Source organism: Sinohyriopsis cumingii, chromosome 5, assembly GCF_028554795.1.
Source record: "Sinohyriopsis cumingii isolate HCF-2022 chromosome 5, ASM2855479v2, whole genome shotgun sequence".
NCBI classification, from domain to species: Eukaryota; Metazoa; Mollusca; class Bivalvia; order Unionida; family Unionidae; genus Sinohyriopsis; species Sinohyriopsis cumingii.
In genome coordinates, this window is record NC_142965.1 from 4,428,422 (window position 1) to 4,455,929 (window position 27,508).

The 27,508-nt window shown below is 33.7% G+C and overlaps 1 protein-coding gene across 1 annotated transcript in view; it reads left to right on the forward strand.

Moving 5' to 3' along the window:
• The window catches only part of LOC149798555 (uncharacterized), a 53,383-nt gene extending 26,582 nt beyond the window's left edge, over window positions 1–26,801 (forward strand). Inside the window, exons 5-9 of the mRNA XM_089957363.1 lie at window positions 3,640–3,809; window positions 5,230–5,362; window positions 9,312–9,431; window positions 12,625–13,104; window positions 16,009–26,801. Of these exons, the coding sequence (XP_089813489.1) occupies window positions 3,640–3,809; window positions 5,230–5,362; window positions 9,312–9,431; window positions 12,625–13,104; window positions 16,009–16,205 (1,100 nt within the window). The 3' untranslated portion in view covers window positions 16,206–26,801. The remainder of the gene's footprint in view (window positions 1–3,639; window positions 3,810–5,229; window positions 5,363–9,311; window positions 9,432–12,624; window positions 13,105–16,008) is intronic.
• Window positions 26,802–27,508: the final 707 nt, after the last annotated feature.

Below are 27,508 nucleotides of genomic sequence, written 5' to 3' on the forward strand. Positions count from 1 at the left end.
CAGTCAGGTATGAATGATGTTGTGTTATTAATTTGTTCTACATGTATTGTTCTTCACTTTCCTCCCAATAACTCTTTAATTTTTCCAGTTGCATTTCAATCTGACAACACCCTAGTTGATTTTCACCATTTAATCACATTTTTGTCATTCAAAGGGGCCGTGATCCTCCTTTTTCATTTAAGTGGAATTTGATTGAAAGATTTCTACATCACCATTTTATGGAGTATTGGCTACTCAGTCTTGCACTGGCATACTTTTGTTTCAGTACAGTAACTCGGCATACTTTTGTTTCAGTACAGTAACTCTGCAAACTTTTGTATACAGCTTGATTAGACTTCAACTGGGTATCAATGCTGTACATTATTATGAGTGACTTCCTTTACAAATCTACCATAACTTTTTTACAGTATTATGATGATCCTACACTCCCTTGTTTCAGGCCAAAAGCAGGTGACGTAAATTACTGGAATTCACCTTTAAAACACAGTCGCGTGCATTGATAGCTCCTATTGTTCCCATGAGCCATGACCTTCCATTCAGGTCAACGGTGTTCTATTCCGGACCTTTAAATACATGTGACATTTAATGCATTCAAATACAGAGATAGATAAGATTATGGATTGTTTGGGCACTTTGTTTACAGTATGAAAAGAAGGACATACCTGTGTGGATATTAAGGTTTTATCTTTTTATCATGAACATGTGGAATTTCAGACACTTGTAAACATTTCATTCACAGTGTAATATTTACTGCACGTCATATTTTTGTACATGTACATGTACTTTGTTAAACAAATCCATCCATGAACTTAGAATTAGTCTTGTTGATCTTCAGTATACAAAAGGTTCTTCTCAGATATGTTCATCGAAGACAATGCTTAATGATTTCACAATTTAACAGAGGAAAATCAAACTACAAAATGTCATTGTTATTCTGCTCAGCTTGACTGCTTCTAGATCGTTTCGAACTATTTCTACCAAGTCCAGTCTAAGAAAAACCAGTCTACATGCAATGACAAAGCAAAAATAAGAATTGACTACATTTCACACATTAAATGTTACTTTCCAAATTATCAAATGAAAATAAATAAGAAATTTCCTCAGCAAATATATTTATTGGGACCTTTGCTTTGATTGGTAATGAATCATAGTTAATTAATCAAAACGTTGTCAGCAGAATTGGTTTATTTTTTAGATTTTATGCTTTAGAATGAATGTGAAAGTGCTATATAGTGTTACATTTGTCTGTGCATGCATCTGTCCACCTGTTATACCTTGGTAAAGTTGTTTCTTTAGGTCAGTCACAGGCATGTGAGAACTAATCGATGCAGCTTCTTATATGGATGTATTTTGCAGAGTATCAAGCAAAAGTATATCACTGACATTTTTGCATTCCAATGATTTTAGTTAAGCTTTTTAATATTTTTTCTTGGGTATTGGATGCCCCAGAGATATGCAACTTGCTATCTGGATTCGTTTTCATGAGTACATCATTATCCTTCCAAAAATAGATTAGTAACCTAATTATCTCACTTCACCAACTTTGGTTAAGTTTTGCATATAGGTCAGTTTTTCAAGAATTGTTTGCCCAAGAGACATGGAATTTAGCTTGTATATCCATCTTGGTGACCCATAGGCACATGCATAATCACATTACTAAAACTAGGTCACTGTCATCTATATTTCACACTTCACTGACTTTAAGTGTTCCAGATTCTCATAACATCACCCTGTAAAAATATGGTCACTGACCCAATTTTAGCACTTAGCTGACTTAAGGTTTGCAGTTAGGCTAGTTCTCAGGCCTTTTCTGTCATAGGGTCATGCAACTTGGTATGCATGTGCCTATTGGTCAGTGGAACGTGATCTTACCAAACATAGGTTACTGTGATATATATTGCAAACTTGTGTGACTTGAGTAAAGTTTTGCATTCATCTTAGCGAGTACAAGATCTGAATCCAAAATTAATGTCACTGTGATCATTATTTTGCACTTCAGTGACTTCTGTTCAGTTTTGAATTCAGCTCAGTGTCTCAGGCATTTTTGTCACAAAGACATGCAGCTTGGTATGTAGATGCATGCGTATTGGTTGGTACAGTAAAACATTCCCAAATTTTGTTCACTGACCTACATTTCACACTAAAATGACTTGGATTAAGTTTTATGGTTAATTCTGATTTGCATGCATTATTTGCCACAGAGTCAGTAATCAATGTATGTAGGTATCTTGTTGAAAAAAACTATCTTGCCAGAAAAGGTGACTGTGTCCTGTATTTTGTTTCATTCAGCAGTTTTGGTTGTTTTGCATTGAAGTCAGTTTTGTGGATATTGGTCACAGAAGTATGCAGCTTTGTGTTTCAGTGCATTTTGGCGAGTGCAAGATCACATTACTAAAACTAGGTCACTGTCATCTATTTTTCACACTTCCCTGACTTTAAGTGTTCCAGATTCACATGTGTTTTGACTACAGGGTTGTACAAAAAAGAAAGCAATTTCATGGCATTCATGTTTTATGAGCACATTTCTGCATGTGGATATTTGATCACAGCATTGTACAGAAGGGGGAATGGCTGTGCATTCATGTTTTATGAGCACATTTCTGCTTATGGATATTTGATTACAGGGTTGTACAGTAAGGGGGGGGGGCGTGGCATTCATGTTTTTTTTAACACATTCCAAGTTCTTGAGATTAGTCTGTAGTAGAAATTAGTCTGTCCAATAACAACAGATTGTGTTGGGAAAATTTATAATTCTGGATTGTTTCAAGTACTTATTAATTTTTCATGAGCTTCAGTCTTTACCTTAACTAATGCCATTTGCTTTGACAGCATAGGCAATATGGGTTATAAATATAATTTTAGTGGATTGCATGTCTAAATAGAAAGTCATTGTACAGTAACTGCTTAAAGGTAGAAAGAGTTATCTCCCCTATTTCCAATGATGCTTAATTTAGATGTTGTCTCATAGACATAATTGAACTTACATGAATGCCATGAGAGAAAAAAAACAGAGGACATTTTTAAACTGCTTAAAGACAAAAAGGATGATATATCCTTGTTTTAACTGAATACATAATATGAAAGATAAATCAGATTTGTATATACAGGACTGTTGCACTTCAGAAGACATTAGTTCAGTGAGTATTAAGTAAGGCTTAAAGTCAGATGGATGTGGGTTCAAATCGAGGCAAGGCAAGTCAGGTCAGACATTGTGATATGTTTCACTCCTCTTATTTCATCAAGGTACAATTTTTCATGTGTTGATTTGCTTTTAGACAGGGTTTTTATTAGTTTTCGATTTTCATCGTAATCTTTGAAATTATTTTTTTGTTAAAAGATTGCAAGATACTGCTTGCCTCCTGTCTAGCGTTGTATCTTGTACTGATCATTTAGTGACAGTGTCAATGAATACAAATGGAAATAAGTACGTTTATTTTACTTACTCATATGTACTTTGTCGTCTTATATGTTATCAAAGGAGATTAATTTGTTTCTGCTCACACTTAGTCCTTTTATGAAATTGTGAGTATATTTATTTTCATCTTCATAAGATTGGTATGTTTTGAAATCTTAAGTGTGCAATCATCATGATTAGTATGATTTAAACAGAATATTTAATCACTTTATTTTTATATGCAGGTATTAATGATTACACCCGCTGTTTCCAGTGTGGAGGTGGGCTTAGGAACTGGGAACCTGGAGACAACCCTTGGATTGAACATGCTAGGTGGTACCCACAGTGTGCTTATGTGCTGGGCAAGAGGGGACAGAGATTTGTAAATGCTGTTCTCAAGAAACAAGCTGAGCTGGTAACCATTCATATAGTGAATTGTTCCATTACATATTTACATCGGTTCATCAGTTTAAGTTATCACTGATTGTTTCTGTTCATGTCTTTAAGTCAAACATACAGTGCGACCCCACCATAATGTGCCCCGTGATAACGCAAATTCAGATATAATGCGGTCATGGCGTGGTGCCCGAAATTTTGTATATTCATTTGCACATGAAAAAATATTTTTGTTCAAAGTACGTGAAATAGTGTAAAAAATTTATTATTTTGGGGAAGAGATCACGTATGAATTGGAATATAACTCGATTGTGGCATGGTTCCTACAATTTTAAATACATGTATGTGTATTTTTCACAAAATTTGGTTTGCTTTCTGCACATGGTGTAGGACTCATGTTAAGATACCTTGTAGTGGAAGAACATATTGAGATAAAATAAAACAATGCTTCAGTACACAAGATCTTACACTTTATAAAAAGAGTCATATATCTATATATGTTTGAAACTGAGGAGGTGCTGGAAATGATATGACAGTGATAAATGCAGAAACAGTTTTTCCAAACTTTCTTGTCAAAAATAACCTATTGCTTGCCATTACTGACAAAGCTGTGTCTATGTTGTACAAAATATCTCCAGATTCGGCTGTTAGCAATAAATAGAGTTGTGCCGGAACAAATACCAGTAAAATTATTAAAGTATTGGCAAAGGAAGACATGTCTCCTGTGGCCAGTCATGTTCATGATGGTCCTTTTAGCATTGCAACAGATGGCAGTACAGATTTGGATGGTATAATGTTCATTTACTAAACAAAGTTGTACGAGGGTAAGTGAAAATAAAATGTATAAAAACATGCATTTCCATTAAGGACTTTTATATGCGTAATAACTACCAAGTTCACCAGATGCACCATTTTCTGCACCTTCTCCACGCCCACCCTGCCAATTATTGTGCCATTGTGCCATTCTCAGATATTCTCAAATGTTGGCATCTCAGCCAGGAACAGAGGTGTCAACAATTTTCTGTTGGAAATATAGTTTAGTAGAAATACTGAAGACCTCTTGGATAACAGATCATAAAGGTCCATTGAAGCTTGTTTATTTAAATAATTTAATTTGTATTATATTCTGTTCATTTTTCTGTCTTTACCTGGACAATCATGTTCTTTATTGCCTTTTAAATCTGGTACAGTTAAATATGAACAAGTTCAGATCCAGATCTGTTATTGTATGCTGAACAGACATATCGGGGTCTGTAGTGTTCCCTTGAAATTCTAAGATCATCATATACCCTAATCTTCCAGTACATTATCTGATGATATATCTAGGTCTACGCTTTCAGTTGTTTGAATTTTTGCAGATTGTTTAGGCAGAAGTGTTTGGCATAGTTACCAGAAGTCTGGTAAAAGTTATCTTTAATTTCTCTTTTGTCTTTTATAAGCTTGCAGCACAGAATGGTGAGAGAAATAATAGCAATACCACCACCAACAACAACACCACCACCACCAACACAAGCTCTATTGCTGTCAGTAAGACAGGTACACAGTCAGCTCAAGAACCAGCTACACACTCAGGTCAGTCAAGTTTTGGTTTACAACTTTTCTGCATGCCTGCCATAAAGTGTGTAAACTGTTGTGGTGACCATTTGTGTCTCTTTGTTACCACGGTAACCTGAGTTGTGTACCATCTGCATTTTTTGGATGGCTTGTACTTGGGGTTAGGAAGAAGCATATCCCTTTGGGGTTCAAAAGGTGAAAGGTCAAGTTCACTTGCCAAAAGAAGAAAAATGAATCTATCTACACAGGACAATTAAACAAGGGGTTGGCATATAATGTGCTATACATGGAACACTAGTTGCAGTTGAACATTGAGATGCTTTCATCGATTATGTAGTTATTAAGGGCACATTAGAAACTGCACTTGGTGAAATGTTGTACAATAGCAGACATGAGTTTCTCGTATTCAGTGGTAATGTCGCTAATGTTACATGCATACGATGCAGTACAATTGTCAAAAGCTTGGGTCACAGTACTGTTAATGAACATAAACTGTAAATTGTATGATTATTCAGTAGAAATCATTTATCACACACATTGGTTGACACATACTTATAGATGCTGTTCTCATGGGGGGGGGGGGATTCCCCATTTGTGCTTTAAAAAGAAATATTTTCTGTGACAGGCCCAACTTGGTAATACTTTAGAGACTGCATTCTTTATCTTATATTGCTCAGCCTTGGTAAATATCTAGGACAAGTACATATATGGACAAGAGGAGTGCATATTAATTGAGGTGATTTTGCATCTGATTGGCAGATCTTAGCAATACTTTTGCTTCTTTATTTCTGATAGTTGCTTATCAAACTCGGTTAAACGATATCCAGTGGGTTTTTACTATGAGTGATCTCTACTTATACAATATCTACAGATAATAATGAGATGTCTTGCATTGGATTGTCTGAGGTTGTTACCCATCTAGACCTAAAGACTGTCTTGATCATCCAAATGTGAAAAAATAGCCACGTCAATATGGATTTTCAGATGACTTCTTATGATGTGTATTTGGTCCTAAATGAAAATGGTTCTGCTCAGACATCCAGTATGACCAAAATAGCAGCCATTATGATAATCATGTTGTCACTGTTATTCCTCCCTGGATAGTCATAACAACTTGGGGTTTTCCCTGAAAGACTTTTTTAAGTCTTGTTGGTCCTAAATGAAAGTGGTTCTGATCTGATGCCCAATACTGCCACCAGAGCAGCAATCATGAAAATCCTGTTATTCCTATGACCAGCATGTCAGATCATCATGGAGTTCACAGAAGACTTTTTATGAGGAAGAGTTGGTCCAATATGAAAATGTTGTCACCACTATGGTATGGCCATCTTGAAAATCTTGTTATAGCTACCTCAGTTGATGGTCATATCAACAATGGGCATGTCATAAAAGACCAATTGGTCTTAAATGATAATGGCACTGTTCTGCAATCCAGTATGGCCACCAGCAGCTATCTTGAAAATCTTCTTAATGCTACTATGGAAAACTTTATCATGAAATTTTCTCTGGATGAATTCTTATGGTGTCTAGTTTGAAATAATAATTGTGCGGATCTGATATTCAATATGGCCACCACATTGGCCATCATCAAAATCTTATCGCTATACATTCTAGATGGAAAATCATATCAGCATTGGGTTTTCACCAGAAAGCGATGTCTGCTTGATACTAAATGAAGATGGTGCTGTTTCAGATACCACATATGGTCACTAGTGCAGCCATATTGAATGTTTCATTATTTGTTTGTTCTAAATGGAAAGTGATTATGTTTTCACCAGAAGACTAATTGTAGTATCTAGTTTGTCCTGAATGGACATATTAAAAATCTTGTAACTAATTATCTAGTTTGTCCTGAATGGACATATTAAAAGTCTTGTAACTAATCATCTAGTTTGTCCTGAATGAACATATTAAAAATCTTGTAACTAATTATCTAGTTGTCCTGAATGGACATATTAAAAATCTTGTAACTAATTATCTAGTTTGTCCTGAATGGACATATTAAAAATCTTGTAACTAATTATCTAGTTTGTCCTGAATGGACTTATTAAAAATCTTGTAACTAATTATCTAGTTTGTCCTGAATGGACATATTAAAAATCTTGTAACTAATTATCTAGTTTGTCCTGAATGAACTAATTATCAAGTTTGTCCTGAATGAGCTAATTATCTAGCTTGTCCTGAATGGACATATTAAAAATCTTGTAACTAATTATCTAGTTTGTCCTGAATGGACATATTAAAAATCTTGTAACTAATTATCTAGTTTGTCCTGAATGGACATATTAAAAATCTTGTAACTATTATCTAGTTTGTCCTGAATGGACATATAAAAAATCTTGTAACTAATTATCTAGTTTGTCCTGAATGGACATATTAAAAATCTTGTAACTAACTATCTAGAATTGATGGCTATATTAACAGTGGGTTTTCAGCAACAAGTCTTCTAATGGTATCTTGTCATAAATGAAACTGGTGTTGGTCTTACCTGCAATATAGCTGCCACAGTGACTAATTTGAAAATGTTATCATTCAGCAAGATCAGAGGTGATTTCAGCACTGAGCAGTTGAAAAAAGAAATGGTCATATCTTTAATTCATGAAGATTTGTTTTGGTCATTGGAGTGTCAGTCCATTAGAGAGATTTGTTTTCTTTTCAGAAACCTTTGTAGAACAGTTAAGCAAAAACCATTATAGTCAAAGATTAAATTTGATACGCTTATTTGTATGTAAATAACCGTATCATATTTTATGCCCCTATGGCAACTTTTCAGTATTTCACACATTTTAAAATGTTTGTGGATTTAGACTGTGTGACAGAAACCTAGTTAGCATAATTAAGTTTATGGTACACAAATGAAATTCAGTATGCATTTTGATGACTGGAGTAATTTTCAAGCCATCACGGCCATTTTTCAGCATATCCACAGTTAAAAATAAAATTTACAAGACATAGTCATTATTGTACTAAGAAATTATTGTTTGTGTCAAATTTGGCAGATTTAAGCTTATGATCATAAGTGCACACTGATGTCATCCTAAACATTGCATTTTTTTAACTTTTTCCAAATTTTTCCATACTTTTTCCAAATTTTTCCATACTTTTTCCAAATTTTTCCATGCTTTTTCCAAATTTTTCCATACTTTTTCATACTTTTTCCAAATTTTTCCATACTTTTTCCAAATTTTTCCATACTTTTTCCATATTTTTCCATACTTTTTCCAAATTTTTACATACTTTTTCCAAATTTTTCCATGCTTTTTCCAAATTTTTCCATACTTTTTCCAAATTTTTCCATACTTTTTCCAAATTTTTCCAATTTTTCCATACTTTTTCCAAATTTTTCCATGCTTTTTCCAAATTTTTCCATACTTTTTCCATATTTTTCCATACTTTTTCCATATTTTTCCATACTTTTTCACAACAGGAGGACTACCAATACTCAGAAGGTAGGAAGAAGAAATGATATTAGTTTGTATTCATCAGAATTAATCTTTCTTTTCAGGATTTAGATCATCAGTTCCTTCTTGGTACTTTTTTTGTTGTTGACATATGTCCCTTTACTTTTTAATCTATTTTACATGATGGTGTTCATATCTGTGCATATGCATAGTGTACCAGAGTTATTTATCTGTCTACTTGCTCCACTCGTTTAAGTAAAAGGGATGTGACTGATGGGAGAATCTGTGTCTTATAAATAGGTGTGTTTTAATGTTTTATATATGTTGTTTTTGAATTTATTTTAGCACAGAATTTATTTTAGCACAGTAACTTATTTCATATATAGTGAAACAAAAGTACACATAATGGTACAGGTAAAGTGCAAATTACCTGATTAGCTTCTCCTGTTTGAGCAAATATTGTGGATGCATATTTTTTTAAGTATATTTCACTTACAAATAATATACGAGCGATTGTAAAGTGGAAAACATATTTTCATCAAGATTTTTAAAAACTTGTTTTATAGGTCAGCTAAGATACTTCCAAAATACAAATGAGAATGCAATTGCCAACAGATTGATTAATGAGATGGGGTATCAGCGAGAAAGAGTTCGGGAGGCCATCTTGGAGGTCAAGAGGAGGAGAGGTTGTCACTAGATATATACCAGCAAACATTGATTCCTTTTGTGTTATTGCCTGCACCCACTAAACACACACACATATGCACACACACACACAGATACATGCAAAACAGGGTTTTCAGCCAGTCAACCATCTTCATTTGGTTATGGTTTCATTTTATCAAGATATTTCTTAGCTTAAAACATCTGAAACTCATCAGTCAGACAAGTTCTACACAGCCATTGAAAGTTTGTCATATTATACTTTTCATCACCTTTTTTTATTATGTGAATAATTACACATGAACAGATTTATATGTTGCATGGTACATGTTTCCTATACTCCAGGTAAGCGTCCTCATGATGTTGAGGTCAGTATTTCCAAGGTCATGGTTACTGTTGCCACCAACAAATTTTTGTGTGAATTTTTTAAAATATATAACTTGAAGCCAAGATAACAAAACTTAGCGGGGCCCCGAGTGGCCGAGTGGTCTAAAGCACTCACCGTTACAGATCACTACCATCTCACCTCTGTCTGCATGGGTTCGAATCCAAGGCTTGGCTAGCGTGGGTACATGGGAAATCCTGCCAGTAGCTTCTTGTGGGTCGTTGGTTCTTCCCTGGGTTTTCCAGGGTTCTTCCTCCACCAGTTATACTGGCCAACATGTATAGCCTATATTGTGCTGAAAAATGGCATTAAACCCTAGAACAGCCACATTCAAAACAAATATTCCTCTTTGCTCCAGAAAGAACTCTGTTTTTGTGGGAGGAAATCAGTTGCTCTAAGTTCAAGGTCACATGCTAGCTAAATTTTTTATCTTTGGATGGTAACTTAATGTTCTAGATAACAAAATTAAGTTAAAATTTATTACATTTGGTTTCTGTTAGCTCCATGAAAGAAACTTAATGATTAGGGGGTTAGGAGATCCAAGTTTGTAATACTAGTCATGCAGGGGGCCCCGGGTGGTCTAAAGCGCTGTCTGTTATGGATCACTGCCATCTCACCTCTGTCTGCGTGGGTTCGAGTCTCGGATTCGGCCAATGTGGGTCTGTGAGAAAGCTTGCCAGTAGCTTCCTGTGGGTCAATGGTTCTTTCCGAAGGTTTCCCGGGTTCTTCCTCCACCATTAATTCTGGCCACCATGTATAGCCTATCGTGTGCTGAAAAATGGCGTTAAAACCCTACAACAACAACTAGTCATGCAAGAAGTCAAGAACACCATGATGTATCAATTAGGCCAGATATCAGCATAACAAAATTTAATTTAATTAAAACTGCCACAAGTCCATGTAGTTTTGATTGCAAACAAATTACTACCCAGGTCAAAAAAACGTATATAGTCCTAGCATTTAATGTAACAGGTATCGAGTTTCTGCCTTTCTTTTCCTTTAGTCTATCGTCAGTATAGAAGGAACATTTATGGTGGTAATGAGTTTGAAGATAACTCTGAGATTTAAACAAAAAATTGAATCCTGAAAAAAGTAATTAAGGCCACACAAATTTCATTTTTGTAGATTTAAATTACTGATTTGCAGTGGTGTGTGATGGGTGTTACTAAATACCAAAAGAGAAATAGGAAAGAGGATAAATTTGAAAACTTTCCTAATATCAAGAAATGTTCAAACCCTATTTGAATAACTCAGAGAATATTTTAATAGGAAAATTTGGTATTTAATTCAGCTGTACATACTGGTAGATACTAGTAGATAGTTAGATATAGGTAGGTACCAGTAGACAAAGGTGACATTTCATACAATAAAAAAAAACATAAAAATGGCCTTGTAAACCCAGAGATGCATATACAAGCTGCTAATAATACTCTTCCTCTCTCTCTCCCGGCTGGCTCATACATGTGTTTCTGGCCAGGGGTTGGGAAACCCCAGATACGCATACACAGGTTTCATATTAAAGCTTTGTATTGGATGAAATTACAAACATCCATTCTATTTTATAATATTTAGCCAATGAAAATCGTCCTTACATAAAATGATGAACATATTCTATTAGTAGTTTTACAATATATAAGTGGGAAATTCTATTGAAAACAAGGTCAATGGTGACAGTAAAACAAAATGTCAACATTCATGTATTCCTCCGACACCGATTCTGATGGAAGTTTTGAAGGATTTGAAAGTGATGATATTGATTTTAACCAGATTCAAGATGAAGGATTGGACATTATCTGAATCTGAGGATGAAACACGATACAATTAAATCTGGTCGGAACACATGAGTTTCAGGGCCTTCATTTATTTTAGAAGAAAATGCAAGGGAGATAGATTTAATTTTACTTGCTTAAGGCAGTATCATAAAAAATTACCAAATCTGCAATAAAATAGTGGACACATTGGTGTGCAAAATAGTGGTGAGAAAAGTAATATACATTTTAAACACAGATATATTGGGATATATTTTTTTATTATAAATATGTGAATATAAACATTGATTCCTGTGGATTATATGTACTTGTTGGTGGAAATATGTGGCACAAAACATTGGTAAGTGTTTAATATTTTATTTTTCATTAAATTACATAGTTTGCATGGGACAATATTGATACAGAAAATGTAAATAACTCAAAAAGTTCTCACTCAGGCAGCTATTATGATGCTCTGGGGTTTAGCCTACAAACAGCTGCTAGAAGGCAAGCTGCTTATCAGGCTTAGTAGGCAGGGCACTAAGTACTTGCAGAAGGTAAAGAGTTAAAGGCAATTTGTTGCAATATACAGTATATCAGTGTTCATAGAACCAACAAAAATCAGGCACTGATTGTATTAGACAAGTAATTCCTCTATTCTGACAAACTAGATTGAAATATATAGTGGACTGAAAACAGGTGGTTGCTTTGCACAAGTAGCTGCATTAAACAAGGATAAACTAATCAGATTTGACTGTTTATATTTTCTTATGTGAATAGGAATCTGATTTATGGATCTAGTTCATTTAGTTTAATTAAATGATAAGAAACACTTCGATAAAAACATGATATTTTCGTGCTGCCGGAGTTGCCATCATTTCCAAGATACTGTGATGTTTGTCTGTGAATAAAAGGTATTGTACTGTCCTAGTTACCTGTATAAATACATGTAAATGAGAAAAACTTGGCTATATTTTATTGTGTGATAGATGTCAATTTCATGAGTTTCTTGAGTACATTTGCAATATTGGAGTGATCAGGATCTTGTTAATGCAAAGATTTATAGTTATGTTCTCTTTACAGGACAACAAGAAATTGCTGTTGAGCATGTAATAGAGTTATTGATTGCTGATGAGGAAAGGAGGGCAGGAGCTGGCAGGCAGAATGAAGCTGCAACTGTCGAGGAATTGATTCAAGAGAGTGGACGATTGACCCTACATGATGACACCAATCCACCCCCAGCAATACCACCACCAATAGCAAAAGCAGCAACAACAACAACACATCCAAGTCCTCTGAACCATGTTGCTGGTAATAGATCCAGTGGACAGCAGCAGAATGGACAAAAGAGTGGACAAACTAACCAGACCAGTGCTCCAGGAAGGGCTCCTTCAGTTACACAAAGCCAGCAGAATATGTCAGGTCCCAAGAGTATTGCTATTGATGTTCCATCATCCTCATCTATAGTTAGTAATCGAGATGGCACTCAAAATAACAAGCCTACAGCATCTAGTACACCATTATCCTCACCCCTATTGGAACCAACCTCTCTACCAGCTTTCGGTAATGTTTCCTTTTTTTTTCTCAGTCTCTTTAGTGTCTGATTAAATCAACCATTAGATTTTGTTGGAACTGATTTGGAATCCTTAATTAAAACTGTTGTCACTAATATTTGTAGGGTACCAGTTTTCATGTATTATATTGTGGACTTGAACCCAGTTAAATAAACATGAAATTGTTTGAAATAAAACTGCACCCTTCTTAAAGGCATGTATAATTAGGTCTAATCTTTCAAACAAAGGAGTGATTCCATTGTTTTGCAGTTTATTTAGCATCTGTACACTTTGATGGATTCTGATGATGATAGTTCTTGCTGTTTGCATTGAGCAAGAGACAGCTACCTGGTCACATGTTTCGTTCACATATGTGGAATTATGACATTATCCAAAACTAATAGGATCTCAGTTTAATTTTGCCACCTCTTAAAACAATGTATTAATGCCATGGTCAGCAGAAACTATTATTGTTAGAATTTCATTATTGACAGCACTTTAAAGAAAAGATGATGTACATATACTTTAATAGCGAATGAGCTTTGTGTTTAGGGCTGCATTGCCTCCCTTTGATGTTGAGTTGTGTTCATACAGGTAGGAGTAATATTTTAATGACTTTAATAGTCACTGCTGTTTTAAACTTGGAATTAAATTGTGCTTTTTAGGACCAAAAATGAAAGTTGTATTTTGTTTTAACTGGAAAACCAAAATAAATTTGAACACAGTGTGTGTTGATCTGAAATCTTTACTTAGAAATTGAAATCAGCTTAGTTTTTTGTTGTTGTTGTTGTTGTAGGGTTTAATGCCATTTTTCAGCACACGATAGGCTATACATGACGGCCAGTATTAATGGTGGAGGAAGAACCTGGATAGTTTTTTGTTTAGAACCTTGAGCTTTCAGAATAAACTTTGGTCTCTATGCCTACCTACGTTTTTTATAAGAAAAGAAATTGTCATTTCTGTAGGCCTTTTGCAGCATTGGTAGTTCGTAGTCCTTTACAGCATTTTTGTGAAAGTTTCAAAAATCTATACCTCCAAAATCTAGGCTTCTGCATCATGATAAATTTGTCATTGAAAGCACCTGCCAACCACTTTGGGTGTAATCATTACGATTTATGCATTGATTTATGTCCTATATTCACCTGTGTATAGCTTATGCTTTCATTGATTAACATATAATGAAATCAAGCAGCAAAAGCTGTGTTTGTCATGTTTTGTCTTACTGATCATAGACCAGAAGAGAACATACGATAACTTGTTTTCCATCCAATATCCATCTATTTGCTCAAGTTTGTTACTGCTAATCCTCCTAAACGTCTTAGGAAATAAAATTTTACATCTCATATTAACATTGGGATACTAAAATACTTTATATAATGTCTGGTTGGTCCTTAAAAAAACTTGTTCTAAACAAAATTCCTTTATGGCCACCAAAGCAATCATCTTAACAAGTTCATTATCACTACTCCTAGCTGGTCCTTAAATAAAACATTCTTCTAAACAGACATCCAGTATGGTCACCAAAGCAACCATCATAACAAGTTCATTATCACTAATCCTAATAAATGGAAAGTCCTATTAGTAGTTTTCCTCTGAAAATTTCGTTTGATGTTAGTTGTAAATGAACTGATGCCAGTCTAACTCCCATTATGGCCACCACAGACTCCATCCACACAATCTTGTTATGGCTCCTCCTTCTGATTGGAATGTCATATATACATAGTTTTATCTGTTTACAAAAAGTCTTATGACATGTATATTATCACTACATCTCAATGGAAAGTCATATTAACGTAGGGCATTATCCCCATAAAAGTCATATTAACGTAGGGCATTACTCCACAAAAGTCATATTAACGTAGGGCATTACCCCACAAAAGTCATATTAACGTAGGGCATTAACCCCACAAAAAAAAACTTAATATGATGTGTAGTTGACCCAGTATGAAAATGATACCAATTTTACATCCAATATGGTCACCAGAACAGCTGTCTTCAAAAAATCTTTTTTATTTTTCTAGAATATCTTAGGGTTTCAATGCACGGCAGCTGAAAAGACAAATTCTAAGTCTTGTCTTGGATTCTTGGAAAATATATTTTGACAGTATCTCTCTTTGAGGGACTCTTGTTGAATCCCATATTATCCTGAATAATTATTTATGTAAATTCTAGAATAAAAGGCTCATGCTTAACACTTCAAAGGAATATTCATATCACTCATGTATTTTCCAAGTGTTCAGTTTATACCAGCTGTGCTTAATTAATTTCATAAAAAAACAAACTGGTTTCTTCAATTGAAAACTATTCTTTTAGATTCATTATATTAATGAAGAGAATTGGTTAGAGAACTAATCTGTACTGTTTATATTGGCACAAGATTTCAGTCAAAGTAGACTTTGCCAGTGTTCATTTGACTTGTGAGTGTTAAATGCCTGAGGAATGTTAGAAGATAAAGGTCTTTTTGAAATTTAAAAGAGCTTAAAAAATTTAACAGAATTTTATGCAAGTGATGTAATACTGAGCTCAAGTTAAGGACGTCACCATGCTCATTGCAAGATGTGTTGAGTCAGCAGTACGATTAGTCACTGTGGAAAGTTAGAAATATTTACTAGACAATGCATGTGTTGGATAAACTTTGTAAATGTGTTTTTGTTTGAATTTTGGTACTATTCCCGTTGCCTTTTTGCATATTTATGACAAGAACTTTTGCTAGAATGAAGACTCAGGTTAATAAAGAAAATAACTGAACATTTTTCATAGTTTATTGTAACTACGATATGCAGTATGTAGATTACACATTTTATGTTGAGATCATACTTTTTGTTGACTATTTTACATGTACCTAAGTGGGGGTTGATACCTATGCCATTGCTACTGAAATCAAGTTTAGAACTTATATTTTGTTCTTTTGTAGATGCTGAGTCACTAAGAGAAGAATATCTGCGGCTACGGGATCAGAACTTGTGTAAGATCTGCATGGAGAGGAGTGTAGAGTTGGCATTCTTGCCCTGTGGTCATTTAGTGTGCTGTGAGGTTTGTGGACAGACTCTCAGGTTCTGTCCAATTTGTAGAGCAAAAATACATGCCTCTGTGAAGACATATATTTCATAAAATGATGATAGCAGGGTCATTCCATGTCAAATCACCCAGAGATTCCAACCTGGCCATCTCCAATTTCCATGAACATTTGTTTCAAGGAATACATCTATATAAATGGTGGTTGCGTGCAACATTTTAGTAAAACAATTCCAATTAACTTATGGTCATTGGAAGTGGGGAGGGGTGGTAGAGGTTTTTTTTTTACTAAACAGTTTGTTAGTTTACAGTGGAAGGTTTTCAGATGCTAGTAACTTTTCTATGATACAGATATTGCAAGTGGAAAAAAACTGTTACCCCTCCCCACTTCAGTCAACCATAACCTGATAGGTAATTGGTAGCTTTACTGAAATTTAGCATACAGACATCATTTACATTGATTTATACCAGGAAGCAATTTCATGGAAATCAGAGATGGTCGCCAAAGGCGATGTTTGGATTCTGGGTGATTTGGTACGGAATGACCCGGCAGCAAAACAACTCTTTGTTTATTGTAGTAGGAGAAAAGTCATGTTATAGTTGTATTTTCCATTTGTAATTTATATGTTTTTATTCATATAATAAAAACCATTCTAGGTTATGTCATAATAATTATTTGAATTCTTTTTGAGAAGTTTCATTTCTCATTCAAAAACATTATCCAATCACATAAGAAAAATTTCTTCTGCTACCTCTGAATCAAGCCTTTCCAAAAAGATGGAAAAACTTCTTTTCATCTTAAAGCTTTACAAGAAGGGTATTTTATGTCTTAGATTAATTCCCCTTGCCCATTTTGGGCAGCTTCCTGTATACTGGACTTTAACCAATTTAAACTTTCACTTGCACTGTTGACATTGCCTCTGAGAATCCATTGCATTTTATCATAATGTTAGACTATCAGACATGTTGTTTTTTTATGGTGTTGTAAAGTCCGAAGGTTGATATGCCTGGTGTATATAACATTTGATATTTCCATTGAATTTATTCATATTTATTGCTTGTTATTGACTGTGTGACATCAGATAATAACATTCACTTTCCTTATTGCATTTGTATTGTTTATTTGGCATTCTTATAGGTCTTCTCAGCATGCAAGTTCTCCAAATTGAATAGTTTGTATATTTTGATGTATGCTGAAAACGTACATCATCATGCCTATGCATTCTAGGCAGAAAACACATGGTCCAACATCTTAAAAGGGTAGTTCATGTAAAAAGGGCATGTTTCATGTATATGGAACACAGTGTTTAGAATCATAGCTGCCATCCCCACTTCAGCAAAGATACACAGACTAATATCTACAGCAATGATTACTTCTGATTTGGTTGAAGAGACAGCAAGTGATTCCACACGAACTCTAATGGGATCATGGATGAATCTCATAATATAACAAGCTGTCTCTAGGGGTGCCATGAATATTGTCACACCACTCTTAACCTCAGTCCCCCAAATAGCAAACTTCTTAACTTATTTGAGAACATAATGCCATTCCTTATCTTGATCATGTGATACCAGTCCATCATTTAAGTCATGTTCAGACAACATGGAAGAGATGATATTGGCCACAGCAAAGACCTTTTTGACTCCATGGCCAGGTTTTAAATATCCAGACCCCACTTTCTCACCTTGCTCCCAATATGAAACCTCTTCTTGATCTTGAAATAGTAAAGCTAATCAAATTTAAGCATGTTCTTGACCATGCTGAATCTTGATTATAGAATTTTCCCTTGCTCAGAGCATAAATAGACGTTGAAAGTTTTGGCAGTATCATCATGCCTTCACAAGCAATTACTGTTGATCACGTGGAATAATGGTCATGTTTTACAAGGATACTGGTGTAGGTGGGTGATAATTCATGCCCACTGTCCCTGTTTGGTGACCATTATCAGTCACATGATCTGAAGTAGTTACTGATGAGTAAGTGTGATATTGCAAAAAGTTTCAAACTCGAAGATATTTATGCTCTGAGTAAGGGAAAATTCTAATAGTCATGAATAATCCAGAGCAAGAAAGCAAATTTTTCAATTGCTGAATGTGTTTTAATGCAAGACTTGTTTCAAGATAACACTAGCTTCAGCATGCAGGGTGAGTAAGCCACATGCACTGGGTGTTGATCCGATCTGCAGGCAGTTCTGTTCCATGGACTGAGTTGTTCTAAGGATGCATTGCAACCTGGTTTTGTCTGTAAGAAGAAGTTACCATCAATAGATAAACAGTAAGTAACTATTTGCACTCACTCTTTGATGGACCTTTTGAGAAATACAAAGCTGCATGACCTAGTACATCTGAAGCAGGTGGAAAAAAGTCCACAGCAGACATCAAAAAGGCTCTTCCTGTCACTTAAAGCAGGAAAGCAAAACATTACCCCACAAATACTGAATACAGGACTTAAGTGGGCTCTTAGATCCACATATTCGGACCTGTCACAGGATTAGGTATCACTCATGAAGATTTCGGTTCACAGAATACAAGCTGTTTTCAAAAGCCTGGCCTTCAAACGTAAAGTCTCGAGACAAAGTTGAGTCAGTTAGTTGACATGCTTGATCTACTTTCTCCAGCTTCTGTTTACATGACATGGCCTCGCATATGAATGAGTTAAGTCAGACCACTGGTAGCTGACCCAACATTTACTATGCCCCTGATCATGCCCCTCATCACTGAGCAAGGACTTAGCAGATTTCGCGGGATTCACCAGGGAAACATTTACATCTAAGGCACTATGACATGCTGGGTACCACAGGGATCTCCCTCGCACAAGAATAAACACATAATCGTCTGTTGTGCTGCCTTCACTTTAGAAATGCTTCATCCTTTCAACAGAATAACCACAGGGCGATGTGCATAGAGGTTGGATGCTCTCACATTTCCTTTACCTCTGTTCTGTTCTAATTCTGATGTGATTGGGTAATGTTTTGGACAGAGAGAATTGTTTTTAGTAAATTATGTTTCTCTGAAAATACTTGTCCAGTATCCTCCCCATCATTCACTGCAAATACAAGGATCCAGTTATGGGTATCTCTCAAACTTCAACTGATGAACATCTGGTATGGCAGTAGTCAGTTAGTGGTGGCAAGGAGAGTTAATCCATAAGATTTACTTCCCTTTGTCTATATGCAGCATTGCTGGATTTTCAACTCTCAGGGAAGGCCAGATTCAGAGATAGAGGTTATTTCAATAATGTTGATGTGATTGTGTAAGTATTTGCAGATAGACATAATGTGCTAAAAGTTTCCTGTTGAAAGAGTTTGTGTGAAAGAGAAAAAATTATTGTAGTTAATATCAATATTATAATCCTTAAGTTTTCTGTCCATCCTATGATTATTTTGTTGGATAAATTTTATTATTTTTACAAATATTTTCACTCAATAGTTTGCCATTATTAGGATTGTTGTAGAATGGATGAATGACAAAAATATAATTCCTTTCATAATACAATATAATCCTTCATTACCAAACATAGGCCTAATAATTAATAAATATTAGAGTCTCCGCAACTCATCAACTAAAAACAGCTTGAAAACACTTTAAGAAGCCAAGACAATTTTTGCTTATAGAAGACATAGGAATTGGCAAGATTTTTTTATCAGAGCTAAACAGAAAGAAAATATAAAAAGATGTTTTTCATCATGTAACAGACATCAGTGCTGTTAATGTACATATATTACAGAAAGTATTTTATAGCAGTTCCAAATCAAAAGAATTGTTTTCTCTGTATTGTAACACAGACAGTAGGAAAACTTCTTTAAAACATTTTTAAATCTGATTTTTGATTTTTCTTTCTTGATTTGTTTTACCTCATACAGAAATATAACTGTTGCAAACATGGTCTGTAGAGGTTACAGTTTTGTTAGCTGTTACTTGAAACCCTAATTTGCTCACTAAGTTTATAATAACCTGAGTTTAAGATTGTGTAATAAAAACTTAATCATTGTAATTAAATAATGAAAACTTAATCATTATAATTAAATTATATCTCACGTTATGCAAAAGTTATGAATATTACAAGTTTTGACATGAATGTTCATATACTGGTTACATTTTTTATATGTTTTCAGTATATTTCATCATATTATTGGTGTGCTTATCATCAGTGTTTTACTGTAGTATTATTAAGTCCTATCATCTGCACTGTGCATGGGTGAAACCTTCCTAAGTGTGACCCCATTTAGTGCTTAGTGAGATATGTTTTAGTGCGTATATCACATGCATACTGAAATTCTTCATTAGTAGAGATAGTATGTGGAGAAATTTGTATGAACAGTTCTTCAAGCATCCATATGTTATAATTGTATGTCTTTTGAAGTTTCATGTATTAACATGATCAATTACATTTTGTTTTATTTGTTTTTGTTTTTTTGCCCTTTTAAATCCTACTGTCACCTCCAAGTTGGTAAGGGCGGTGAACGTTCTTCCTGTAACAGTTATGTATGGCAAGCCAAATTTATAATTTATTCTGTAAACTTGATATCAACACTTCGCAAGTTATCTTATCAACTTCATAAGATATCTGATCAATTTTGTAAGGTGTCCTATAAAATTGTTGAATATATATAAAATGTCTTAGATACTAAAAAACATTATAAATATCTTCTAAAATTTTTATTTATTTTATTTAAATTATATTTTATATAAGGAGTATAAATGAAATTTGTAAGATATCAGATTTAATTCTGTTTATAATATACTTGTTTTATTAGATACAAGGTCTGTAGCAGACCTTGAAAACCCCGATTTCAGTAGGCATCCTGGATGATGAAAAGTATTAAGTTTGGATTATGGGATCATAGTCGGACAGCTTTGCAAAATGTAAATTATGTCAGAAGGATATTAATTTATGTGCAGTAGGAGAGAGTGCTCTATGGTCACATTCTGCTGGAAATTATTGTGGACTTTGTAAGTAGTATTGTGTACAATGAACATTGTTCAGTGACTATACATTATTTTAATGCCCAGATGTATGCTGTATGGTATTAATGGACACAACAACTACATCATACGCTTGACTGCATTTGTTTAAAATGAAATTTTTGAGAAAGGTTCCTCGTATCAGGTAATTGTATGCATTAACTTGAGTTTACATCCATTTTAATTTATGTAACCTTTAAAAATACATGTAATAATACACATTGAAAAACATTATTTTGGACCTTAATAAACCTTGAAAAAGCCTAGAGAATTTTGAAGGATATATCCTACAGGTACTGTAAATATAAACATTATTTAATAAAAAATATATTACTGAATAGCAGTATTAGATCGTATAACAGTATTAATTCAGACATTTCAGACTTATTAGCTGCTGTAACAAGAAGATTAGGTTAAAAGTGACATTTTAACATGAAACTATTATCAGTGGTTTAAAATATTTTATTTCACAGGAAATTCTGTCTGCATAAACTATGTAAATAATAATAATAACAATAACAACAATAATAAATCATGCAAGACCCCTCTTACTGGGCTAGGTGTGATGATCAAATAAGGTTGTCATAATACATAATGTAATATAAAATAAAATTCAAGCTGCACACTGCTCACGATGGATTATATGCATTTGTTTGTATGCTTGGACCCACACATTGATGTACAATGTGTTATTTCCTAATTGAAAAGAAGTTTCCAGATTTTTAAAATATAGTTTTCAGTGTAGGTTTGAACAGTATGATGTTGCAGCTATGAGTTTATCATTACCAAGTACTCCCATGAGTTTATGACATTCCACAATGGGTATATAGTGAAACTTTCCATGACTAGTCCCACTTGTAACCTCCCCTGTTCTGTAACCTGGTTTACTTTGTAACCTGGCTACCTCTGCCAACTGACCTTGTATCATGGTCCAAATGGCAGCAGTATAATACACATGCTAATGTGACCTGGCTTCCTCTGCAGAATGCCCATTCATTATGAACCCAACAGGACTGGTATTATGTACTAATATAACCTCTCTTTCTCTGTAGACTAGCAATGTATTATGGTCCCAGTAGGGCTAGTATAATATATATACAGCCTACCTCTATAAAAGGGCAAAACTGTTGACCCTAACTAAATCTGGTTGAGAAAATTGTTGCTGCATATATTCAGTATTGCTAACACTTCCCAATACAATCTGACATAAAACAGTGAGAAAGTATGTAAAATATATTATAGGATTTATATAATTTCTAAAGCAATTGAATTAAGACATATAGTTTATAAGAAATATTATCCTATTTTGATGTTTTGTAAACCTATTAGGATATAAACTTTATAAGAGATATCAATTAAAATGCACAGATATATTGCAAATTAAGTATATATTAAGATCTCAAAAACAGTTTGCAAAATATCTTTAAAGTTGATAAGATATGAAGTTTATAAGGTAAGATATAAACTTTGTGAGCTATATCAAACAGTTTATAAGATATCTGGTTTTTGGAATAATCATGAATTAGGCTTGCCATGGTAGTGTGATGATAATTGTTGGCATGCCCTGCTTGGATTATGATAGGCATTACTTCACTAAATAAGTAAATCAGCTGCTTTGAATTTATAGTTTCAGGAACAACATCTTTATTTTTTTCATGCCGCCTACTTGTGCAAGATGGTTTTTGTGCTTTATCCAGAGCAACATCAAAGTGGAATTTTTCGTTGAGATATGTAGGGTCAAAACATTTGGTGTAGGTTCAGAATTACCTTTATGCATACAACTTTTATATATTTTATTCAGAATTTATTCAGAAAACTTCACCAATGCTAAATTTCAAGAAGTGCAGGTGATGACAAAACTGGAGCTGTATCTTTTGATTAATTAAAAAAGCAGTGTTGAAATGTTTTAGGAAACTTGTATTTGGTGTAGCAGTACCTACCATGATTAATCGTTAGTGTTCTTTGAACATATGCAATGATCTGATTGTTGCAGGCAGTCTGGCTAACGACAGGGGTACATTAATTAATATGTACAAACATAACAACATTTAATTGTCTTTTAATGAAAAATATGAACAGTTGTGAAATCCTATCATTGAAAAATGTACAGATTGTAATTTTAAATGTTTAGAAAAAAAATATTGTTCTAGTGTTAAAAATAGACATGAATGTTCACTTGTAGATAAACAGCTGATTTCCAAATCAGAAAAATGATGTTCTTTCTATCAAAGAACAGCTTTTTGGGTTGGCGTTAAAATTTGATATAACAAAAAATTGCCAAGTTAAAATTGATCTGATGTGTAAATATATGCAAAAGAAGAGAAACTTCTTTGTGCTATCCATTAAAATGGTTGCAGCCTGTTCCTTCTCTTTCTCCAGATGTAAATAATATTTCACAAATATCAGTCACGTAGGTCATATCACTGCTGTTTTACAAACTTTATTTCATAATTTCTTACTGGTAGTATGGAAGCACTTAGAGCATCAAACTTTATTTTGTATAGATAATTGTTTGCAGTCTCTAATATGAACGTCCTACATTGGAATACGATTTGATTTTACATTATTGATGTTTTTGCTCCTCCATTTAAGGGAAGTAAATTCAAATGTTTACTATATGCATGACTTATGATAAACCATTGTTTTGTTTTTGTTCTCATAAGAACTGGTCCAAAATCTAGTTCTTTTACTAGCTGTGGATTTTCAGGATAAGACTTAAAATTGCCTGGATTTCTTCTGTTTTTGCTGTTTGTAATAAGATAATAAAATAATGTATTAATGCCCTGCATGTTAACTCTTTACTACACAATTTCGCATTCTAACACCAACCCCATTACAATGCAATGACACATTTTATTGATGAATCCAGTTAAGATACCCAGTAGTATTAAAATAAAGTCTCTACACCGGTAACTATTATTTTGTACAGTTGAGAAAATGAATGTAGAAAGTAAATACAAAGCAAATTATTAATTTATTTGCAGCATTACATCATTCTGCAGTTCAGTCCATACTTGTCCACTCGATGCAACATTGAGTCTGCGACTTGTAAACATGCTGTTTATTGCAGTTACAATGTGAAGTCATTTGAAAATTTGAAAATTACAGTTGAAAGATTCTTGATATCATAAGATGGATGGGAATAAGCCATTCACTGAACCAATTTAGTTCCTTGGTAACAAGTTTTCGACAAAATGGAAGAAGATTAGAGCAGACTTGAAACTTTGAAACAAGGCTATGTGTTTTATTTGTAAAAAAAACTCTATCCTTAAAATTTGAAGTAAACGTGTAATGTTGGCAAATATTACTCTGTATTACGATTTGCCATTTATCTTACCTGTCCAATCAAATATAGTCAAGTAATATCATTTCATAAATTGTGCTATAATTTAGGTTAATTTGAATAGTTTATAACAGGATAACTTAAACTTCTGTTTGCTTTTGTTATTATTACTCAAACAAATACATATCATAATGCATTCATCTTATTAAGTATTTTGGTGGAAATACCGTATTTACTTTATTAATAGGACACTATATTTATTGGGACACCATATATTAATTCTTAAAGTAATTTTTTCTGTGCTGTATGTTCTGGGACACTGTCTTTATTGAGTTGTAAGATGTGGGACATATTTTTAATCAACGGAAAATTTCATGTCAGAACATGCACTCAAACTTAACTGTGTGCACTTAGATAAAACTCTTTAATCCACTGCAGGATCACCTCATTAACCCAACCCTTCTCCTGCACATGTACGATCCATACTTTTGGTTAATGCATATCTTTTAGTTTCCTTATGCCATTAAACCCCACAACAACAACAACAAATTATTCACCACATCTGTAATTATAATTAATACAAACGAACATTAATGTTTACAGGGTAAATACTATACATGGCAATAACTTTGTTTAATAATACATTTTGTAATTCTTGCTAGCAAAATGTTTGTTATTTGCACTCGCAGTGAATGTATTTTCAAATAATGATTTTTAATTTGAAAGATATTATTATAGTCTTGATCAGAATATAATACAAACTTGGTTATTTTGCACTTTGCACTGTGTCGTGTGTGAATTGCAGGTGGATTCAAACAATGGGTTGATATCTCTCTCTCATGATTTTGCAGCATCCAGTTTTAAGCCTGATAACATTCAAACATTTTAGGACAACCAAACATGATTACAATTTTTATGTCAGTGATCAATGGCATGTTACCTGACAAAACAATACACAGTATAGATGCATGCTCTACATATTCAGAGTTCGTGGATATATTTTTCCTTAAAATGGTAACAGAACAAGGTTAGTTTCTTTAATTTTATTATCAAATAAGCATTTTATTGATCTATTTTATTGAAAGATACAGTGGGATATGCAAATTGAACAAAATTTCGTTTTCCTGTATCGTGGGATATATGATGTAGGTGATCAAAAAGTTTGACCATAAGTTGGCGACAGGAATAAAATTACTTTTTCATGTCCCGATATATATGTTAAATACAGTATGTGTATTGCTCTGTATTTTAGTGTATTTCAGAGTTTCTACTTACCCATGAAAAAACATTTGTCATGAGGCATTTCATATTTTGCCCAACTTCACTAATCAAAATTGCATGTTTATCGAAATAAAACTGAAGAGAAGTTAACTGGAAAGGCTTGCCAAATTATTGAATTAATGGAAACATCATGTGCAGCTCAAACTCAAAACTGATCTACAGCAAAGAGTTAAACAAATTGCAAATTTTCAAAGAATGCTCTGCTTAGGCTTTTTATCTTATTTGCCAATTTAAGCTGGATGGCCTATTTCATATTTTTGTTAGATTGTAACACTGCTATGTGAAACACTTATTTTTAAAAATGGTTTAATTTGCGCTGGAAACTTGTGCCCCACTGCAGATGTCTTTATTATAAATTTGTTACTGTTTAATATATTCTTTATTATCGTATGCTGAATGATATTGACAGTTGCCATTGTTAGTACAATCAGATGTGGATATTGTGCAGACAGGATTCATCAGACTGGATAAAAATGCAAGGTATTTTCATTTCTTGGTGGAATCAAGCACAGTTCCAGCTCATGTGATACAAACATACTGAAACAGCTTTAAGTAATACCCTGCATTTTGCTGAATGTGTGCATAATTTTGTTTCACCATAATCTTAAATCCACATTGACCTTGTTTTATTCAGTCTCTAGATTGAAGATTTTTTGGTGTTGTTGTTTGTTGCTGTTATTTCATGCCACTTAGTTTGCTTTCACATTTCACAAGATTGTAAATGCCGTGATGTGATTGAATTCAAATTTGGATAATTTCGTAACAATATTTTTTTCTTCTAATTTCATATTGATGAGTCTGATTCTTGCTGTAATAATGATTAAATATGATATTGTTTGATCATTTTGTTGTAAATTTATACTCTACACATGCTTTGTATATGGGGTTTTGCTTATCATTTAGTTATGATCATAAATATTCATAAGAAACATTGTACAAACAACATAGTTTTACACATAGGCATGTAACTGTGCAACAAATATTTGTATGGCATTTCCACATATGGATTAAATAATGTAATCATTCTGTAAATATTACTAAGCTTCTTTTACTTAGCTGTATTGCTTAATTGTGAATTGGTATTTAATGTTTTGTTTATTTCAACAGTTTTAATTTATATATACTTGATATGTATTTACTTATTAAATATTGTAAAGAAGGAAGTGTTTAAATTGTCCTTGTTTATTTTAATAAAATCTCTTCTGTTTTTATTACTACACACGCCCCTCTATCAATCTGATTAAAATAAGATCTCCACTGTCCTACGTGAAGAGATGACGAGACCGCTTAAGGGTCATGTTCTGGTGACCTTTGAATTAGCAAATGGAAATGCAGATTTCAAAACTCGTAAAGTGAGGCAAATCGTTCGGTACACATTCATGCTCTTCATCTACAGTGCTCTGTCTCCAAACACGAAGATATTAGACTTCATTGGTTGATAAAATTAGCGATTATGATAATAACATAGGTTACCAGAACATGACCCCTAAGCAGTGTGTACAGTACTGTATATCTTTGCATGTTAATGTTTTCAGCCCTGCCATGAATATAATGTGGTAAAAAATGACGTTGAGCCCAACAAACATAAAACATGTCCAGATCGTCAGTCAGTATAAAACGTTGCGAAGTTGAGGCAGTCTTCGAGTATAAATGGCTTTCGAAACATTGTTCGGGAAAGTTTCAGTGAACGCCAATGATGCAGACTTGAATGCAATTGGAGGGTTATATAACTTCTGAGTCTCAGAAAAATTTCATTGTAGAACAATCATCATTAATATGTGAACTATCAACACATGTTTATGTTTTAAAAACCACAATAGGTATTTTATTAATTTAAAGATATTGATAACCTTCAATATTAACTTGCACG